Source organism: Schistocerca nitens, chromosome 2, assembly GCF_023898315.1.
Source record: "Schistocerca nitens isolate TAMUIC-IGC-003100 chromosome 2, iqSchNite1.1, whole genome shotgun sequence".
Taxonomy (NCBI): Eukaryota; Metazoa; Arthropoda; class Insecta; order Orthoptera; family Acrididae; genus Schistocerca; species Schistocerca nitens.
Window position 1 is genome coordinate 1,187,136,104 of NC_064615.1, and position 19,756 is coordinate 1,187,155,859.

At 45.9% G+C, this 19,756-nt stretch overlaps 2 protein-coding genes across 2 annotated transcripts in view; one reads left to right on the top strand and one right to left on the bottom strand.

Annotated features, from left to right (window-relative positions):
• LOC126237522 (uncharacterized) overlaps positions 1-19,756 on the bottom strand; it is a 797,357-nt gene that overhangs the window by 502,247 nt on the left and 275,354 nt on the right. The window lies entirely within an intron of this gene.
• LOC126235650 (cuticle collagen 1-like) lies at positions 10,006-19,431 on the top strand. Its single transcript, XM_049944365.1, has 3 exons — positions 10,006-10,059; positions 16,948-17,096; positions 18,933-19,431. Exons 1-3 carry the CDS (start codon positions 10,006-10,008, stop codon positions 19,429-19,431), a joined length of 702 nt encoding a protein of 233 aa, XP_049800322.1.

The following is a 19,756-nucleotide window of genomic DNA, read 5'->3' on the forward strand; positions in this document are numbered from 1 at the left end:
TACCATCTTAAACTCTTTTTTTCGATTTCTTCTCTCATACTTTCTTGTTTAAGGTAATTTCTAATATCTACATTCCTTACTCTGTCCATTCTTGTTTTTTCCCTTAACTGCACTGAGAAATATCATTTCCCCTGCTTGCAGTCTGCGCCAATCCCTTTCTGTCATTGTCCACGTTTCTCCTCCACAGGTGACAATACATAAAGAGTTTTATTTTTTCTGAAACTTCGTTATTCCAAATCAGGTGTTTTATTGTTTGATAGAAATTGCCTCCCTTCTGTAACCTACTATTAATTTCGTTGGCTATTCTTCCATCGCTAGATATTTCACTTCCTAAATAAGTGAAACTGTCTACCACTTTGAGAGGGTTGTCCATTCAGAGTAATATTCCCGTTGATCCCTTTGTCTCTTCCAAATACCATTACATCACTCTTATCTTCATTTACTTTTAATCCATACCTTTTCATTATTTCCTTCCACGCATCAAGTTGTAACTGTACGTCTATCTCTTTATCGCCCCATATTACCATATCATCTGCAAAAACCATCTTTTTGTCTTTTTCTTTTACTACATCTTTAACTACCCTATTCATTCTCTCCATCACAACGTTAAAAAGTGCAGGAGATAGAATAGTTCCTTGTTTAAGTCCTTGTCTTATTTCGAAGTATTCTAAATTCCCCAATGGTGTTCTAATTCTACAATCGTGTCCTCTGTACAGTGTCTTTATGACAGTAATGTATCAATCTTCTAGACCTATCTTCTTCATTTCATCCAGAGTCTTTCCCTGTTAACCGAGTCAGATGCCTTTTCTATGTCTATAAAAATCATTATCACCCTTTTGTTATACTCCATCAGTTGACGGATGGAAACTATCAGGTCGATCTTGCTTCTTCCTTTCCTAAACCCATGCTGTTCTTCACTCAGCTCCTTTTCTATCTTTTCACTTATTCGATTTAGTAAAATTCATTCAAAAGTCTTGGCTATATGACTCGTAATGGTTATTCCTCTGTAGTTTTTACAAATTCTTTTATTATTATTTTTTAAGATGGGAAAAATGTCTCCTCTTCTCCAATCGTCAGGAATTGTACTATTTCTCCACACACTTGACAGTAATCTATACAGCCACTGCATTCCCACTGGACCTGCTGATACTTCATCAGGTCCTGGGGCTCTCTCCCCTTCATCTTCTTCACGGCTATTTCTATTTCTTCCCGTGTAATTTGTCCTAATTCTGCTGCTCATCTTCACTCAATTTGTCCATTATTTGTTGTTTCCTTGTGTACCTGCTCCTCAGCGTTTGACAGTTTCTTCAAATATTCTCTCTAGATATCTTTTATATTCCCTGGACGTTCAATCACAGTAACATCCCCTGTTTCCATTTTTACTGCCTTCCTTTTATTTGTATCTTTTTTATCTTTTTACAGAACATTTTCTTATTGCTCTTCTCATCTTCTTCAAATCTTTTGTAAACACTTCCTATGCTTTTTTATTTGCTGTTTCCACTACTTCCATGCACTTCTTCTATTTCTCTTATATCTTTTATGGTCCTCGTCATTTTTAGCTTTCCACCACTTTCTCCACGCTCCATTTTTTCTTCTAACTTCTTGGATTGTGGTATCATCCCACCAACTTGTCTGTCTTACTTTTTCCTTTCCATATGTTCTACCACATACTTTTTGTGCTGCTTCGAGTAAAGTGTCTTTGAATAACATCCATACTTTTGCTACATCACAGAAAACTTCTTTTGGAAATGTTTGTGATTAATTCTCTATACTTCTCAGCACTTTCATTCTCTTTCAGTTTCCAATCCCGTATCATCATCGCCTTCTTCTGTTTTCTATTTTTCACACACTGATTCATTTTCCATTGTCCCACCAGTAATCTACGGTATCCAACTGCAAGGAATTATTTTCATATATGTTACTTTCTCTCCCCATTTCCTATGTACTAGAATACAAACAATTAAACTCCTGGTTCTTCCATCCCAACTGTATCCGGTGAAAACACGACTTTCTCTCTTCATAAACCAGCTATTTTCATTCCATTCCTCTGGCACAAATCCAGGAGTCTTTCCCCTTCTTCATTTCTGCCTCCATATCCAAAACATCCCAATCTTGCTCAAATCCCTTTCTGTCTTTGCCTAACTGTGCATTAAAATCTCCAATCGCTATATTAGCGCTCTCTATATGGCGCTCTAACTCATTGTCAAAGTCCATCTTGTCTTCTTCGCTACATCCCACTTGAGGTGCATAAATCTGTGTAACTTTTAGTGTTCCTTTTTGGAATCTCAGGTTTAAGATTATGATCCTGTCTGATATATATCTCACACTTTCAGTACAGCTTTGTACATTCTTATTCACCATCACTGCCACACCATTTCTTCCAAACCTTTTATTCCACTCCAGCAGTATACTTTTCCTCCTCCTCTCAAATTCTTCGCGCCTTTTCCCTTCCGCCGGCCGCGGTGGCCGTGCGGTTCTAGGCACTTCAGTCCGGAACCGCGTGACTGCTACGGTCGCAGGTTCGAATCCTGCCTCGAGCATGGATGTGTGTGATGTCCTTAGGATAGTTAGGTTTAAGTAGTTCTACGTTCTAGGAGACTGATGACCTCAGATGTTGAGTCCCATAGTGCTCAGAGCCAATTGAACCAATTTTTTCCCTTCCACTTCGTTTCGCTTAATCCCAAAATATATAACTTTCTCTCTGTTAGTACATGTACAGTTTGACACATATAATATACATCAACTGCACTGTTTGAAACATGAAAGATGCATCACATATAACCTGAAAATTCGTTATTGTCATAATCGAATTCTGACTTCATTTTTGGATAGGTTCCGTATGCTGAAAAATCGCTACCCGCAGTACACGGAAGTACGTTAGGTTGCATAACTCGCAGGAGCAAAAGACAAAATCTTTTATTCTCAGCCAAATATTAACCGATTTTAAGAATTCAAAATACTAACATACTCTACTTAAAGACAATATAAATCCTGGTAGGATTATTGTTGTTGTTTTCAAAGTCCACTTATAATATACAAAATTTGATAAAAAAATTTCTGTATAGATGGACACTCTGAATATTGAAAAAATTCTTCTATGTCTTCTAATATAAATATACAATCCATACCACATTTCTTATATCAATGGATCAAGAGTTGTCTCTTTCTTCCCATATTCCTATATCACTTTTCTCATAACTAACAAATCTTATTTTGTATTCTTCTTCTCTATAAATTTGATGTAGTACATCAGTTTTCTGAATATCGTCCTAACTTTTCAAATATTTTTGCAAATATTACATCAACTTGTTTCTCTCTTGGTTTATTATTTCTCTCGACAAAAATGTCAAATTTAAATTCATTCCACACAGCCATAAGCTTAAAAATTTATGAACTTGTTAATTTTTTAAAAAAATTTACAAACATATTAAATTTTTAATCTACATAAATGATTACTCTAATGAAGAAGCTTAATAACGCAAGCAATTCTGATTTGTTTACAAAAATTAGTGAGCTAGAAGTAAATGAATGTATTACATTAAAAGTTTTTAAAACTACACATGCTGAGAAAATTTGTATGGAACTCGATAGTAAATTTAAAATTATTTTACCTAACAGATATAATACATTAATTACCATTTGGGATTTTCAGTTTTCTGAAGAAGCTAATATTAAACTAAAATATAAGGAATAAAGAAACTTAAAAATAATGATAATGAATTTCATGATCTAGAATTTTTACTCTGAATCTGGTTGTGCGTTCGAAATTATACTTTCGGCTACGTTGCAATTTGCGCTCATGGGGTGGGATGACTGAAAATATGGTAATTTATATATAAAGTGTCATTTTATGTGCGCATAATTGTCTTTTAAAAATGAAGCTTTTGACTTTTTACAGTTATTTGTATGTAAAATGTTGAGTTGTGGCAGACTGGGGCGGTGACCCCTTATCGTCTGCTCAGTTGTAGATATCTGGCGGTATTTGCTCGAGTAGCATGTAAACGGTTTGAGCTATAGGCACGTTGAAAAACAGGGATTTAATGTCAAAGCTGACAATTAGATCCGTTAGTGGTACTTCCTGTTCCCATATGAGCTGAGGAAAATGGGGAAATCCTTAACGAAAGACTCCATGTGGTCAGCCATGTGATGTAATTTTTGGTCCAGATGTTCCGCCAGATAATACGAGCGACACTTCATCCCACTGCCGACCGGTGTTCTCCGCCATAGTTCCTTGTGATGCACAGTCGAAACTCCACATATGCTTGGTGAAACTGGGAAGCTCTGCGTGAGCTCCTTCGCTATGTCAGCATCGATTCTAGAACCTCGAATTAAGGCCCAGAGGGCATACACGCCCTTCTTTCGCGCTGGAGGAAAGCTGTAGAACGGGATGGAGATTACGTGGAAAAATAGGGTGAGTGGTCACTTTCCAGTTCTTTGTAAGCGGGATCATTCAGCAACTTGCTCATTTTGCCTTCATACGATGAAGTGCTCATTATTACTACGGAATTCCTTCGTCCGCCTTTAAAATTACAATATCTCTTTTGTTTCTGAGTGCATTTAGGGCGACTCTTTCTTCAAGCGATATATTCTGCAGTTGCAGGATTGTAGCTATATCTCCTCGCATCGTCTCTGACTCTGCATGAGGTAGTTTCGGGAGCGACACTTGAGAGGCCTGTACAATGTCCTCTGCTCATACATGCCGGGGCGTCACAGGAAAGTGTAAACGCTTACACAGGACACCTAAAGTTGAACTGTCGATGGTACGCATTGAAAGATCCATCACAGTGCGCGACGAATCCAGGTTTGGCTGAGTAATTCGTCTCACTTCTACGAGATCCACAAAGTACCTCTGTTGGTGGCTGTTTGCATGCTTCATTCGACGGGTAGGTTTGCTCGAGCGTTGTTTTGCCGATGCTGTCCGAGTGAGGCGTTTGCTGAGCAGCACCCACCCGATTTAAAGAGCTGTTCTTTAGGTCTAAAAGTCTGGAAAGTCTGGTAATTAGAAGCGCTCTGATGGGCGGACTATTCACGACTACTAAAAATACTGTTATCGCAATCCGTCTTATGCGACGGAAACAAGTGTGAAAAAGAGAGTGTCATCATAGAGCGCCAGAGCAGTGCGGGAGATGAGCCACTCGTGGTTTCTTGAAACATTACCTACACTAGTGCAAAGTAGCTTTTGGGTAACAGTACAGGTACCTGCACTTCCATTTTCGAATACATCGAGGCTTAATTTCACGTTGCAGGATCCTCTAGGGATAGGATAGCCACAGTCGTTAGGAACCTCGCAAACTGGGAAGTTTTATGTCAGGGCAGCAACCTGAAAAGTTTGGAGAAATCGAAGAATTAGTAATCTAGATCCATTGTGGATCTATGAGCCGTGCATGGCTCGCCGTCCCACCATTTGGTATTTCACACCCTGTTTTAACGTATTTCCATCTCACCACGTTGATTTAAATTACTGAGTTGCCGCTTTGCCTGACCGCCACGGGCGCTAGTAGCGCGTGTCGATATATCCCCTGTGACGGGGTCTTTGCTCGGCTGCTGTGACTTGCCGGCTGTCATCTGTCGGGGAGTCAGTCGGAACGCGCGGGCAGTTCGGGTCGTGAGTTGGGCCCTGGCAGTCAGCTGAAACGCGTCTGGAGCACAGCCCGGGCCAGCCGGTCGCCGGCTTGCAGCAGCAGTGAGCCTTGCGTGGACATGGCCCGCCCGCGCGCCCGCCCGTTGCCGCCACGCGTCACTTAAGCCGGGCCTCACTTTTGGTGGGTTGTCGGTCGGTCGGTCGCTCGGTCCGAGGACATCTCCGTGCGGCGTGGTCGACTGGGCCGCTGGCGGTCTCTGCACAGTGTCGGGGTCTGTCTGGAGCTGTCCGATCGGTACGAGCATCGGCGCTCGCACACCCAGGATGTGGAGATTGAGTGGTTTGGAGCGTTACGTTGTCGGTTCCGGCGTTGCCGTTGTGGAGATTTTCCCGTGAGCAACAACGAGTGAAGTGTTCGAGATAGCCGCCGTCAGGTGGAATTGGTCAAATTAAATTACCCACAGTCAAGTGCACCAGCGGAATTTTATGCCTTGTGGCCGTATGTGTTCTGGTTACCTGCCCTGGCCGCTAACGTAGTTTTTAGGCAGTGTCTTCTCACCTGTTGTTACTGCCCAACATTGTGTGTAGTTTTTGCAGCTCAGTTCACATATGCATTCGTTTAGGAATAGTGATACTTGTAATATTTTTTTCGGGCCTTGAATTCTCGTCTTCTCCGTCCTGGCAAGCAAGCGGTTGGTCGGTCGGTCCGTGACTGTCCCTCGGTTGGGTTCGCACGAATTAAGTATAGCTGGACTCACCACCTGTCTCGCCTAAGGGCAGACCGACCCACTGGAGACTGAACGCCGTTCTCTCAATTATCCCTTTGGCAGTGTTAATGTTGTTGTAATTTAACTGTGTTTTATATTTTTAATTTGACAAGGTTAGTTGTGGGCCTTCAGCCCTGTAGACACGTTCTCAGAGTTTCCTTCAAGTCCAAACATTATCGCCTTCTGCTCTTGCAAGGTTATTGTAATTTCCTCGCCGGCCGAAGTGGCCGTGCGGTTAAAGGCGCTGCAGTCTGGAACCGCAGGACCGCTACGGTCGCAGGTTCGAATCCTGCCTCGGGCATGGATGTTTGTGATGTCCTTAGGTTAGTTAGGTTTAACTAGTTCTAAGTTCTAGGGGACTAATGACCTCAGCAGTTGAGTCCCATAGTGCTCAGAGCCATTTTTGTAATTTCCTCTGGAAGATTTTACAAGTTATTGTGGGCCTTCCGCCATTGGTGTTGCAAAAAGGAAATTTTTAAACTTAACGTATTGTTTTACCGATTGTTGCAATATATATTTCCTTAATTCGCAGAATTTAACTTTGTGGCCTTCGGCCATCTTATTGCGTTTGTTTATCTCTTTCTGTGCACCTTGTGGCCCATCAGCTCCGTTAGCATCTCAAACCATTGTGGCCTTCTGCCTTCAGTAATCATTACAGCATATTTGGAATTTTGAAGATTTAATCCGGCGGCCTTCAGCCGCTCCCCATGCTGATCTCATATATGTATAGGATTTATCTTATTCGTAAATTTAACAGTGTGTCACGTCTTTTCAAAATTGAACTTATTCTAAAGCATCTGTTTGGAGGCCTTCAGCCACGAAGCAAATTTAATTTTTTCAAAAGTTTATTTGTGAACTAAATGAAAATAAATTACAATTGTGAAACGAATCCGACCGGAACTCCCTTAGTCCTTTCCACAATCCTAATTACCTGTTAGCCCTGCGTGATTTAGCAGGCGTTTGCTGTAATGTTAGCTTTCTGTTGTAAAAGTAACTGGAATGAGCAGCCATATTTTATTCCGTGTTTGACGGTTCGCGCGCGACATCTGACAGAGGTTTAGAAAGTGTGGAATGGCTATATCCATACTTCCGAGACAGACAAAGGCAGACAGAATTTGGGAGGGTGTCTTCTGAATATTGGCATACACTAGGCCCGTGGTCTCCGGTGGTTCCTTTGAGAGTAACAATGTAATTACGACTTGTTCGGCTTGATAAATTACCTTCGTTTCTGCGAAAATAGGTTAACAACAGTGTAACGTACGATGGCCAGAGCATACACCGCACGACACACAGGGTGAGGCTCTCCCACCGCAGCCACCAGCTGGACTGCCGTAGGCCGACCCTGCAGCCAACCTGCGCGTACCGCTGTGTGTCGCTGTTACTGTACAACTAACACAAGACCGAGCAGTGCGGAACTCAAGTCTCAGTGTGAAAAGTGAAGCCGGTATACCAGTTGTCAACGGCAAATTAAGTGAGCGAATGGAACGTAGCGAATGCCGTCCACGTTTCAACTATTGTGTAAAATTTTTTAGTGGAATACAGCTACAAAGATAACTGGGGGAAGAAAAAAAAGCAGTAATATAAGTGCTGTATAATGAGGTACCGGCGACCACGCGTGCCACGTTCCAGAGCGTTCAGAAAAGCTGCGAAACTGTGTGGGAGAGTGTGGGGTCGAGCGTGCAGGGAGGGAAGCCGGGCCGGGCCGGCCGCGGCGCCTTCTCCACTGCGTGTCACGCCACGTTCCACTGGCCTCCAACTACCGACTGGCGCGGGGACTCGCACGAGTTGCCTCGTAATCCGCAACGGCTGCGGGCCGACCGAGAAATCGCAAGCAAAGTTGTCTTAGTGCTTAGCCCTTTCGGCCAGCCGGTCTCGGGAAGAGAATTCAGACATTTCCAACTCCCACTTCCGCATTCCCATTATGACAGGAAGACCGTTAACAGAACCTATTGCTGGAATATCGTCTGAAATCGGCGAGGTTGCGGGTGGAGACAGAGGCATCCGCCGTGCCCGGACAGTGGCGTGCGTGTTTCAAATGAGAACGTCTCCTCTGCAGAAGAGAAGCGCCAGACTGGGGATCTGGCAGTAGCAGAGATGACAAGTCTGACGGGAGTTGATCGTCGCATAACAGCGCGCACACGTTTTGAATGGAGGCCATTTTTAATTCTAGCAATTTCCTTTTGCGGAGGCTAACAAAACACTTTTACACAATCACTTACCGTGCATTGCACCGTATGCACATTATGACAGTCTTTACAGTCACGTATCGCGCCAAGACAACGACAGGTACATTTAACTAACCGTAAACAGTGCCACAATTTAACTGATACGGCACGTACGTTCCACCGCGATCGGCGGGACCTACGTGCGACATGCGACCGCCCACCTCCGCGGTCCCTTCCCGAATGCCGGTTTTATACCCAGACCCGGGAGAGTGTTCCCTCGCGCTTTCGGCCAATCAGATCCCCCCGTTTTGTTGTCTACATACGTGTTGCCTTCTGGGGGCGCTCTCTGCCCTCCAGTTTATTTACCTTCTCTCTCTTTCCCGCAATACAGCGGCAACATTGCCCAACATTTCGTTATCTTAGCTACGACTCGTCGAATACCCCCTGTTAACATAACCGTTATACCACAAATCGCACTTCTCTGGAAGGTACTGTTTCCTGCCGGGAGTTTCCAGAGCTTCACTCCAGGAGATGATGGTAAATACGCGCCGTCGTGAAAAGTCGCCGAGACGCCTCTGCAGACTCCGACCTGCGCCCGTTTAGAGAGGTCAGTGGGCAGACAGGTGGACCCGCCACCGCAGGCCGGACAGGGAGCCCGGTCGCCAGTCGCCAGTCGCCAGTCGCCAGTCGCCACAACTGCCCACGACCGCCACACCAGCTACCAGAGGGGGCAGCAAGCGGCGAGCTGCAAAACCCGAGCCGCCACCCACGTGTAGACCAGCGAGACACGCGCTACTGCGTACTCCACCCAATAAACAATTGTTACAGCTGCCATTGTTGTCGTAAGGGACAATGATGCGACTCTTACGGTTGTTTTTCCTGATTTGTGGCAAAAAGATAGTTGTTTCACCACTGAGCTTCAACTGTTCTTCGATGCTCCTAAGCCAAAGGCCGCCAAATGTCCAGTGTAACCACACACACACACACACACACACACACACACACACACACACACACACACACACACAAGCGCTAACTTTCTTTCTAGCGCTTGCGAACGAATCATTTTGCTGGTTTCGGTTCGTCCTGGAACACCAGAATAGACGACTGCTACTTAGCTTCCGGCCGCTACGAACCTATCCAACTTCCTTCTCTTGCATTGGTGTGTGCATTTACATTTCCTCGGTTGGATTTTAACATTTTCATACACCTATTTGACCGAAATCGCACTCGGGCTTCTGCCAAATTGCACGCCACCCTCATGTTTTCCGTAAGTACGTGTAGAACGGAACGCGCTGCAGTCCTCCACACGCCTTTAGCTCGTACAGCAATCCCCTTCCATCGCCTTGTGAACAGTACGGGAGTTTTTCGCGCAACATGACCCATTCTGGTCAGCCCTCACCACTCGAGCGCCAAGACAACGGAATTCTGCGAAACGATTTTTCTGAATGTGACTCATTAGCAAAAGTTTAAGGAATATCGATCAACTACAATGAGCACTGACAGCAAGACTGATCTTGACACAATGGTACTTGCAGACGTTCAGGTACTTTTAGTAGAATCCGGCGATAATTCACAGCGTTGATAGCCACTCAGACTGGCAACACGAATGTGCATTTCGTGGAACTGTTTCAGCGTCACGATCGGCCTCATCTTAATACAGCCGCCAGGCGTAATAATATGAGACTTGGGGGTGCGCTGATGACAGAAAGTATGGGTCACATTTCAGTGGTGTCGGTGGAGTCTATCAGCAGGACGGGTTTCACTAGACATGGCCTGCACCTCAACAGGTATGGGAAGGGGAGGTTGGCAAAGCTTATAGGTGACAGCATAGGTGGGGTTGGTGGGATCACTCATGGGAAAATTCCTGCAGTAGTGGGTGTTAGAGCTGCACCTTTTTTAGATTGAAGTCAGCTGATAGGTATTCCTGCTTAAGGGAAGTCTCTCTAACAAAGGAACCACTTTAGACAAAGCTTAGGTATCCGAGTAATGAGGGAATTAGTATATTTCATCAAAATATACAAGGTATTAGAGATAAAGTTAGTGAACTGCTTATAGATGTTGACTCTGAAATTATTGGTATATCTGAACACTTCTTAAATAAGGAGATAATTCAGAGGCTTCCTTTACCAGGATACAGGTTGGCTGGCAGCTTTTCGAGGAGCTCTTTGCGGTGTGGGGGAGTAGCCATGCATGTGAAAAACGGCATCCCATTTGAGTCAATTGATGTTTCAAAGTACTGCACTGAAAAGGTGTTTGAATATTGTGCAGGTGTGGTTAAATTTAACGGAGCTAAACTTCTAACTGTTGTTATTTATAGATCCCCAGACTCTGATTTCACAACATTTTTGCTAAAGCTAGAGCAGGTTCTTGGTTCACTTTATAGGAAATACAAAAAGTTTGTTATATGTGGTGACTTCAATATTCCAGAATGAGATTTTCACTCTGCAGCGGAGTGTGCGCTGATATGAAACTTCCTGACAGATTAAAACTGTGTGCCCGACCGAGACTCGAACTCGGGACCTTCGCCTTTCGCGGGCAAGTGCTCTAACAACTGAGCTACCGAAGCACGACTCACGACCGGTACCCACAGCTTTACTTCTGCCAGTATCTCGTCTCCTACCTTCCAAACTTTACAGGAGTTCTCCTGCGAACAGTTGTTAGAGCACTTGCCCGCGAAAGGCAAAGGTCCCGAGTTCGAGTCTCGGTCAGGCACACAGTTTTAATCTGCCAGGAAGTTTGACTTCAATATTAATTGTATAAGGGATTGTGCAAGGACGAGGATGCTGGTAGACCTCTTTAATTCATATAATCTTATGCAAACCGTATTCTTTCCAACGAGAGTGCAAGGGAACAGCAGAACAACCATAGATAACATTTTTGTTCATTCCTCATTACTAGAAGGGCATTCTGTTAGCAAAAAGGTGAATGGCCTTTCAGATCATGATGCACAAATTTTAACTCTAAAAGGTTTTTGTGCTGCAACACGTATTAAATATAGTCATCAGCTGTTTAGGAAAGCTGATCCAGTTGCTGTAGAGACCTTTGTAAACCTTATCAAGGAACAAGAGTGGCAAGATGTTTATAGCGGTGATACAGTAGACGATAAATATAATGCTTTTCTCAAGACTTTTCTCGTGCTCTTTGAAAGTTGCTTTCCGTTAGAACGTTCAAAACAGGGTACTAGCACAAACAGGCAGCCTGGGTGGCTGACTGGAGGGATAAGAATATCTTGTAGAACAAAGTGACAATTATATCAAAACGTTAGAAACAGTCAAAATGTAAATGCAGCAGCCCATTACAAACAGTATTGTAAGGTGCTTAAAAATGTTATTAGAAAGGCAAAAAGTATGTGGTATGCAGATAGAATAGCTAAGTTTCAGGATAAAATTAAAACCATATGGTCAGTCGTAAAGGTAGTGGCTGGTCTGCAGAGACAGGTCGAGGATATAGAATCAGTGCGTAGTGGGAATGTCCGTGTTACTGATAAGTCGCATATATGTACACTATTTAATAATCACTTTCTGAATATAGCAGGTGAACTAAATAGAAACCTAGTGCCAACAGGGAATCATATAGCGCTCTTAGAAGAAAGTGTTCCGAGACTGTTACCTGAAATGCTCCTCCATGATATTGACAAGAGGGAGATTGAGTTAATAATTACATCACTAAAGACCAAGAACTCTCATGGATATGACGGGGTATCTAGCAGAATACTGAAGTATTGCTCTATGTATGTTAGCCCAGTACTTAGCCAAATCTGTAACTTTTCCTTTAGGAGTGGTCGGTTTCCTGACCGATTAAAGTACTCGGTAGTGAAGCCACTTTATAAAAAGGGAGACATTGATAATGTTGACAATTTTAGACCTATTTCTATGCCATCAGTGTTTGCTAAAGTTATCGAGAAGGTTGTATATACAAGGTTACTGGAGCATAATTTGCTGTCAAATGTTCAGTTTGGTTTTAGAAATGGTTTAACAACTGAAAATGCTATATTCTCTTTTCTGTGTGAGGTTTTGGACGGATTAAATAAAAGGTTGCGAACGCTAGGTGTTTTCTTTGATTTAACGAAGGCTTTTGACTGTGTTGACCACAAAATATTACTGCAGAAGTTGGACCATTACGGAGTAAGGGGAGTAGCTTACAATTGGTTCGCCTCTTACATTAAGAACAGAAAGCAGAAGGTAATTCTCCGCAATATTGTTGTGGAAAGCCCATGTTCAGGATCTTGTTCAGAAACTAAATGCTGCTATATTTACCATTAGAACAGTATCTGAAATAAGTGACACTTCAACACGAAAAGTGCCGGCCGCGGTGGTCGTGCGGTTCTAGCGCTGCAGTCCGGAACCGCGGGACTGCTACGGTCGCAGGTTCGAATCCTGCCTGGGGCATGGATGTGTGTGATGTCTTTAGGTTAGTTAGGTTTAAGTAGTTCTAAGTTATAGGGGACTGATGACCTAAGATGTTAAGTCCCATAGTGCTCAGAGCCATTTGAACCAACACGAAAAGTAGTCTACTTCGCATATTTTCATACACTTATGTCGTATGGTATTATTTTTTGGGGTAATTCTTGATTCAAAGAGGGTATTTTTGGCTCAAAAACGGGCTGTTCGAGCTATATGTGGTGTAAGTTCGAGAACCTCTTGTCGACCCCTATTCAATAGTCTGGGAATTCTGAGATTGCCCTCACAGTATATATTTTCTTTAATGTCGTTTGTTGTTAGCAATATTAGCCTATTCCCAAGAGTTAGCAGCTTTCACGCAGTTAATACTAGGCAGAAATCAAATCTGCATGTGGAATGCACTTCCTTGACTCTTGTGCAGAAAGGAGTGCAGTATTCTGCTGCATCCATTTTCGATAAGCTACCACAAGAACTCAAAAATCTTAGCAGTAGCCCAAACTCTTTTAAGTCCAAACTGAAGAGTTTCCTCACGGCTTACTCCTTCTATTCTGTCGAGGAGCTCCTGGAAGAGCTAAAAAATTAAGTAAATTCCAGTGTTACATTGTTGATTTTCTTTATTTAAACTTACGACTTGTCACCTGAATATGTCTTTTTATATTTCATTTTATCTGTTTCTAATATCGTGTTATAATTTCATGTATTGACTCGTTCGATGACCATGGAGACTTCTCCTTAATTTGGTCCCACGGAACAATAAATAAATAAATAAAAATAAATAAATAAATGTCAGCGTACAACATGCACAGTACACAGGAGTGTACATAGCGATGTTCGTCAATAAAACACAAGAAAACCAAAATTTCAGTAGACAACACAACGCTGTTGCAAGTATCAACATTCGAAATACTGAGGGTACAATCTCAGCTACATTCAAGAAAACAATATGCAACACAAAATCACAAATTTCGCAAAAGTCTCAGGACTAACAAATAGCGTTTTCAGATCATCTCTTGTTCAACGCCACATCCAGCCCAAACCTACCCTCGTGTACGGCAACGAAGCTCGGGCACTGCACAGAGATGACAAAGGGAGGCTAGTGAACACGGAGAGGTGGCTCATGAGGTGGTCAACTGGCTGAATACTGTCCGACGACGTCGGTAGGGGTCTCAGAGTTAAACCAGTTCTCAAGGCGGTTGTTGGGGTCTTCAGTCCGAAGACTGGTTTGATGCAGCTCTCCGTGCTACTCTACCCTGTGCAAGCCTCTTCACCTCCTTATAACTACTGCAACCTACATACACCTGAATCTGCTTACTGCGTCACTCTACTGTTTTTAGACACTCCCTTCCCTCCGGTACGTAACTGATGATCTCTTGATATCTCAGAATGTTTCCTATCAACCGATGATCCCTTATTCTAGTCAGGTTATGCCACAAAATTCTCTGCATTTCTATTCAGTAGTTCATCATTAGTTACGTGGTCTATCCAGCTAATCTCAGGATTCTTCTATAGTACCACGGTTCAAAAGTTTGTATTCTTTTCTTGTGTAAACTGTTTATCGTCCACATTTCACTTCTATATAAGATTACACGCCAGAGAAATAGCTTCAGAAAACACTGCCTAACACTTAAGTCTACATTCGATGTTAACAAATTTACGCCTTTCAAGCCATTGGCAGTCTACAATTTATATCCTCTCTACTTCAGCCATCATCGGTTAATTTGCCGTCCAAATAACAAAACTCATTAATACTTTTAGCGATTCGATTCGTATACATATCATTATCCCTGTTTTGCTTTTGTTGATGTTCATCTTATATCCTCCTTTCAAGACACAGTCCATTCCGTTCGACTGCTTTTCCAAGTCCTTTCCTGTCTTTGACAGGAAACGTCAAACGTCAAAGTTTTTACTTCTGGTTCACGAGCTCTTAATTTCTTCCTCAAGTGTGTTTTTGGTTTCCTTTACAACGCTAGCGCGTTCGGTCTGTTTTTTCCCGGCGGCTTGATGCCATGTGACAGGGGCCCCGGATCAGAAAATTCCCTAATTAGCAGCCCTAATTCGGGGTTTCCCAAAAGGCTACTCTACCAGTAGCGCCACGATTTTTTGGAGTAAGCTGTGCGGCCCCTGGAACCGCGCGACCACTACGGTCGCAGGTTCGGATCCTGCCTCGGCCATGGATGTGTGTGATGCCCTTAGGTTAGTTAGGTTTAAGTAGTTCTAAGTTCTAGGGGACTGGTGACCTCAAATGTTAAATCCCATAGTGGTCAGAGCCATTTGAACCATTTGTGCGGCTCCTCGGCAGCTGCTGGGGCAGTGCCGAACAGAAAGATGGCCTCTGCCCGTGGCACACCCCTCCACGTACAGCCGCGCACTGTAACTCCGTCTCAAGGGAATTCTGCTGGCTCTCGCCACTGCGGCAATCATGATTAAGCGCGCGAACCAAACGCCGCTTCCGACCGGAGTTAGCCAGCCACCAGTATTCGGATATGAAACGTCGCGTCACAACGGGGAGTGTGAATACTACAAATTCCGGCATTCCGGCACCGGACTACCTCCACAGAACTGAATTCATTTCAGAGCGAAGAGGCATCGCTCGTTGAAACTGTCGCACCACATCACAGGCAGACACTGCCCTGCTCTGTGCAGTAAGGCGAGGCACGAGGACAACAACTGTAGCGCAATTTTAAACCCTTCACTGGAACAACATCCGCCTGTGATGGTCAAAAATCTTAATCAGGTTTTCCAAAGATGCCCACAGCAGGAAAAGGCCACTACGGGCCTATGGTTCAAATGGCTCTGAGCACTATGGGACTTAACATCTATGGTCATCAGTCCCCTAGAACTTAGAACTACTTAAACCTAACTAACGTAAGGACATCACACAACACCCAGCCATCACGAGGCAGAGAAAATCCCTGACCCCGCCGGGAATCGAACCCGGGAACCCGGGCGTGGGAAGCGAGAACGCTACCGCACGACCACGAGATGCGGGCACTACGGGCCTATAAAAGCCTTCCCCACTTCCCATCAGTTACGTATTTTGCTTGCATCCAATGGCATTTTTGTGTAGGAGTTTTAACAGGAAGACTGTATGTCTGCAGTGGATCAGCGAAATGCACTGGAGGGCTGCAAGCGGTTCTTGGAACGTCTTAGAAAACGTGTTGCTGTGCAACGAAAATCTACTGGGCTGGCCTAACGCATCGGTGTGGCTGACACTGGGCTCACATTCGGAGGACGCCAGATCAAATCTTGGTCCAGTTATCCAACTTAGCGTTCCCGTATTTTCTGTTAAGGAAAATGTCGGGGTGGGAAGAGAAAACTCGGTACTATCCGTAGGAAAGTTGCCGGAAGAAGGAACAGTACAATGTGCCAACGGCGTGACGTTAGCTGTATTACAACGCAGGTACGGGTAGAGTGAGAAACTGCGGGCCTTACTAAGCCCAGAGCGTATAGCCAGTCCAGCCACTGCGTTACGAAATATTCTGGCGTCTGCGGATGAAATGACCGTGGCCGATGTTTGTGTCGAAGGCTACAGGTTAATGTACTCTCCATATCACAGTGATACTCGGCATTTTTTTACGTGGACAAATCGCAGACAAAGATATAACAAGCGATGAATCACGGAAAAGCAAGTCGCATAGCTGAGTGATGATTTAATCGGAGACCTTCCCGGCCGCCCGTTGCCCAGGCAGCCGCCTGACCTACACGGCGAGACGTGCGTAGCCGGCCGGAGGTTGCGTAAGCGGCGGCGGCGGCGGCGGCGGCCGGCGGCCGGCTCTCCTTCCGCCTAGGCGAAACGACTCGCGTGTGGCGGGGTCGACCGAGCACGGCGTCACAGCATTCTGCATTCTGCGAACGCAGCCAGGCTGTGCACGAGAATGTTTGACAGAGCAGAGTACTAGACACTAAAACCAGGACAATCCGAGTCTAGGGCGACATACTTAGCTTTATAAAAGATACGCCACAAGCACGCGAGTTTTATCAAACGTCTTTCGTGCAGGACGTTTTGTACAAAGTTCTTTTACGGCGCAAAGCGGGCGTCGGAGACGTGCGGCTGTTTACCTGTAGGCGGCGCCGGCGCCGGCGCCCCTGCCACCGCTGTGGAAAGCCTGCTGCGCTCACCTGCGGGCTGTGACTCGGGCAGCGGAGAGGAGCAGCGGAGAGCAGAGGCACAGGCTTTCGCGTCTGATCGACCGCGAGGTCGTTAGAGGCGCAACACGTGCTTCGGTTGAATAAAGATGAGGATGGAAATGGACCACATTTTCAAAGGAACCATTCCGCCGATTTTTGGAAAGCACGAAGAACTTAAATGTCGCTAACCGGACGGAGTTTGCTGCACAGAACCGGTGAGTCAGTGACCCAACTGGCACGAAGCAGTCTGGAAGAACGTAGAACCGCCTAAACCACATCGGAACCAGTCGTGCAAGATGCAGAGCTACGCTTTGTGGACGGATGGTCATACACAACGCGCATTATTCGTGGATGCCGAATAACAAGGATTGCGAAGAACAGTTCGCTCTCTTAGTCCGTAAAATCCAGAGTGCCGTAGGAAAAGGCTCCCAGATGGACGCCGTTTCACCCAACTTCCGGAACGCATTCGATACAGTTTGGCACTGCCGTTTAGTGAACAAAACACGAACTTGGCTAGTTTCGCACCAGATCTGTGACTGGATTTACAAATTCCGTGGAGATACAAGTCAGCAATGTCGGATGTACCGCAAGACAGTATTACAGGTCCGTTAACGAATGTATCACTGCTGGATTACTCTATTGGTCACAAACCAGCGGAAACACCGCTAACCGTGAAATAACTATGACCGACCGTTTGGAGCGACCTGAACTCGAAAGGGCACACGAAATTGAGGAGGTGTTAGGCTGGGATTGACTAGATTAACGTTAAGGAAATGTAATTCGTAGACGGGAAAAGCGGCCTAGTGCACGCGCGACTCCCGAATGCAACGGGATATGAAGGAGAGGAAGTGGCAAACGACAGACGTAAATCTGCACGGAGGAAAGATTTCGTGGACACTGGAACGACTCCAAACGCCACTGTTTCCTTAAACTCCGCGGACGTGGATTTGAAGTGGGGCAGTGAAATTCGTAACACCTCTAAATTTCCACTTTCTACTGTTTTACTGGCTTGTTGATATTTCCGTACGCTTGTTTTATGGCGTACTTCCCTGCAATAGGCGCATCAGATTTTGCTGTAGTGTACCCACGCTACTCTTAAGCTTTTTTTCTGTGATTAGAAATGCACAGTTGAGGCTGTAAAGTATACGGGCACTTCTGACACAGGGTTTGGGAAAGGAGGGGGGGGGGGGGTGCGGTTGTTAGATATGCCTCGTGACGACAGGGTGCAGGAGGTCGAGGGGTCAGGATTAGAGTGTGGGCATCCAGGGCTGCAGTTACATGACAAAACAGGAAAGTCGGTACAGTAAAGACGATATATCTCAATATACGGAGTACAAACGGCGCTCTTAGGGTCGGAAGTTAGCAGGTTCAGGCCAGTCTAGGAGGTCGAACAATTAAGTGAAATGGGCAACGGATGGGGAAGCTGTTCGTGTTGACTTAGGTCGGTGGCCGGACTTCCAAGAAGACGTCTGTGCTCCTCGAGGTCCCGATTACAAGAGAGAGAAGGAAGTGTGTTCTGCAGCACAGGACGCTCCGGCGTCCACAGACGTGATCGGTGTCCCGCGCACGCTATTGGCTAAAACCAATGGCGTGAATTCGCTAGCAGTTTCAGCAGAGGGCTCGGGGCGCCTCCTGCCACCAGCTTTAGCTGAACAGAACCGCCTCGGTTTCGAAAGGCAAGCGACTCGTTGCACGTAGACACGACGTGAATTACTCTGGGAGAAAACTTGTGAAGATTCCACTGGGCCTTTGAAATAAATTTCTTAAAGCAATTCCCATAAATATTCCTCGACCGGCTGCCATCCTGTAGCAGGCAGTGAGTGACCTGTCACCCAGTAGCCGGCCGGTACCCGGGGTCAGGGGCACAGTGGAGGCAAAAATAGGACAGGCGGCACAGCCGGCAGAAGCCAGGGAGCCAGGCCGAGGCTGGCTGCGACAGACCGCAGAAGCCAGGGAGCCAGGCCGAGGCTGGCTGCGACAGACCGCAGAAGCCAGGGAGCCAGGCCGAGGCTGGCTGCGACAGCCCGCAGAAGCCAGGGAGCCAGGCCGAGGCTGGCTGCGACAGACCGCAGAAGCCAGGGAGCCAGGCCGAGGCTGGCTGCGACAGACCGCAGAAGCCAGGGAGCCAGGCCGAGGCTGGCTGCGACAGCCCGCAGAAGCCAGGGAGCCAGGCCGAGGCTGGCTGCGAGAGACCGCAGAAGCCAGGGAGCCAGGCGGAGGCTGGCTGCGACAGACCGCAGAAGCCAGGGAGCCAGGCGGATACTGGCTGCGACAGCCCGCAGAAGCCAGGGAGCCAGGCGGATACTGGCTGCGACAGCCCGCAGAAGCCAGGGAGCCAGGCCGAGGCTGGCTGCGACCCGACCCGGCGCGCGCCACACGTCGGCTAGCGAACGGGGGGGGGGGGGGACGAGTGTGCGCCGCTAGCTTCTAATCGCATTTGAAACACCCGAGAAAATTACTCGATCGTAATAAATATTGCACTTCGCAAGTAACAGAGAAAGCCGGGCCGACTTCTTTCCTTCGGTGCACAGTAAATAGGGAGCGATAGGACTGTGAAAAGCGACTGAAACGTAAAGCCGAGGTGCGCCAGCACAGCCAGCAGGGGGACCGGGCAGCATTGAGCACACGAGCAGCGGCAGCGGCAGGGCGGCGAGGCGAGGCGCGGCCAGCTCCCCCTCCACCTGGCTACCCGCAACCACACAGGAGTTTGCC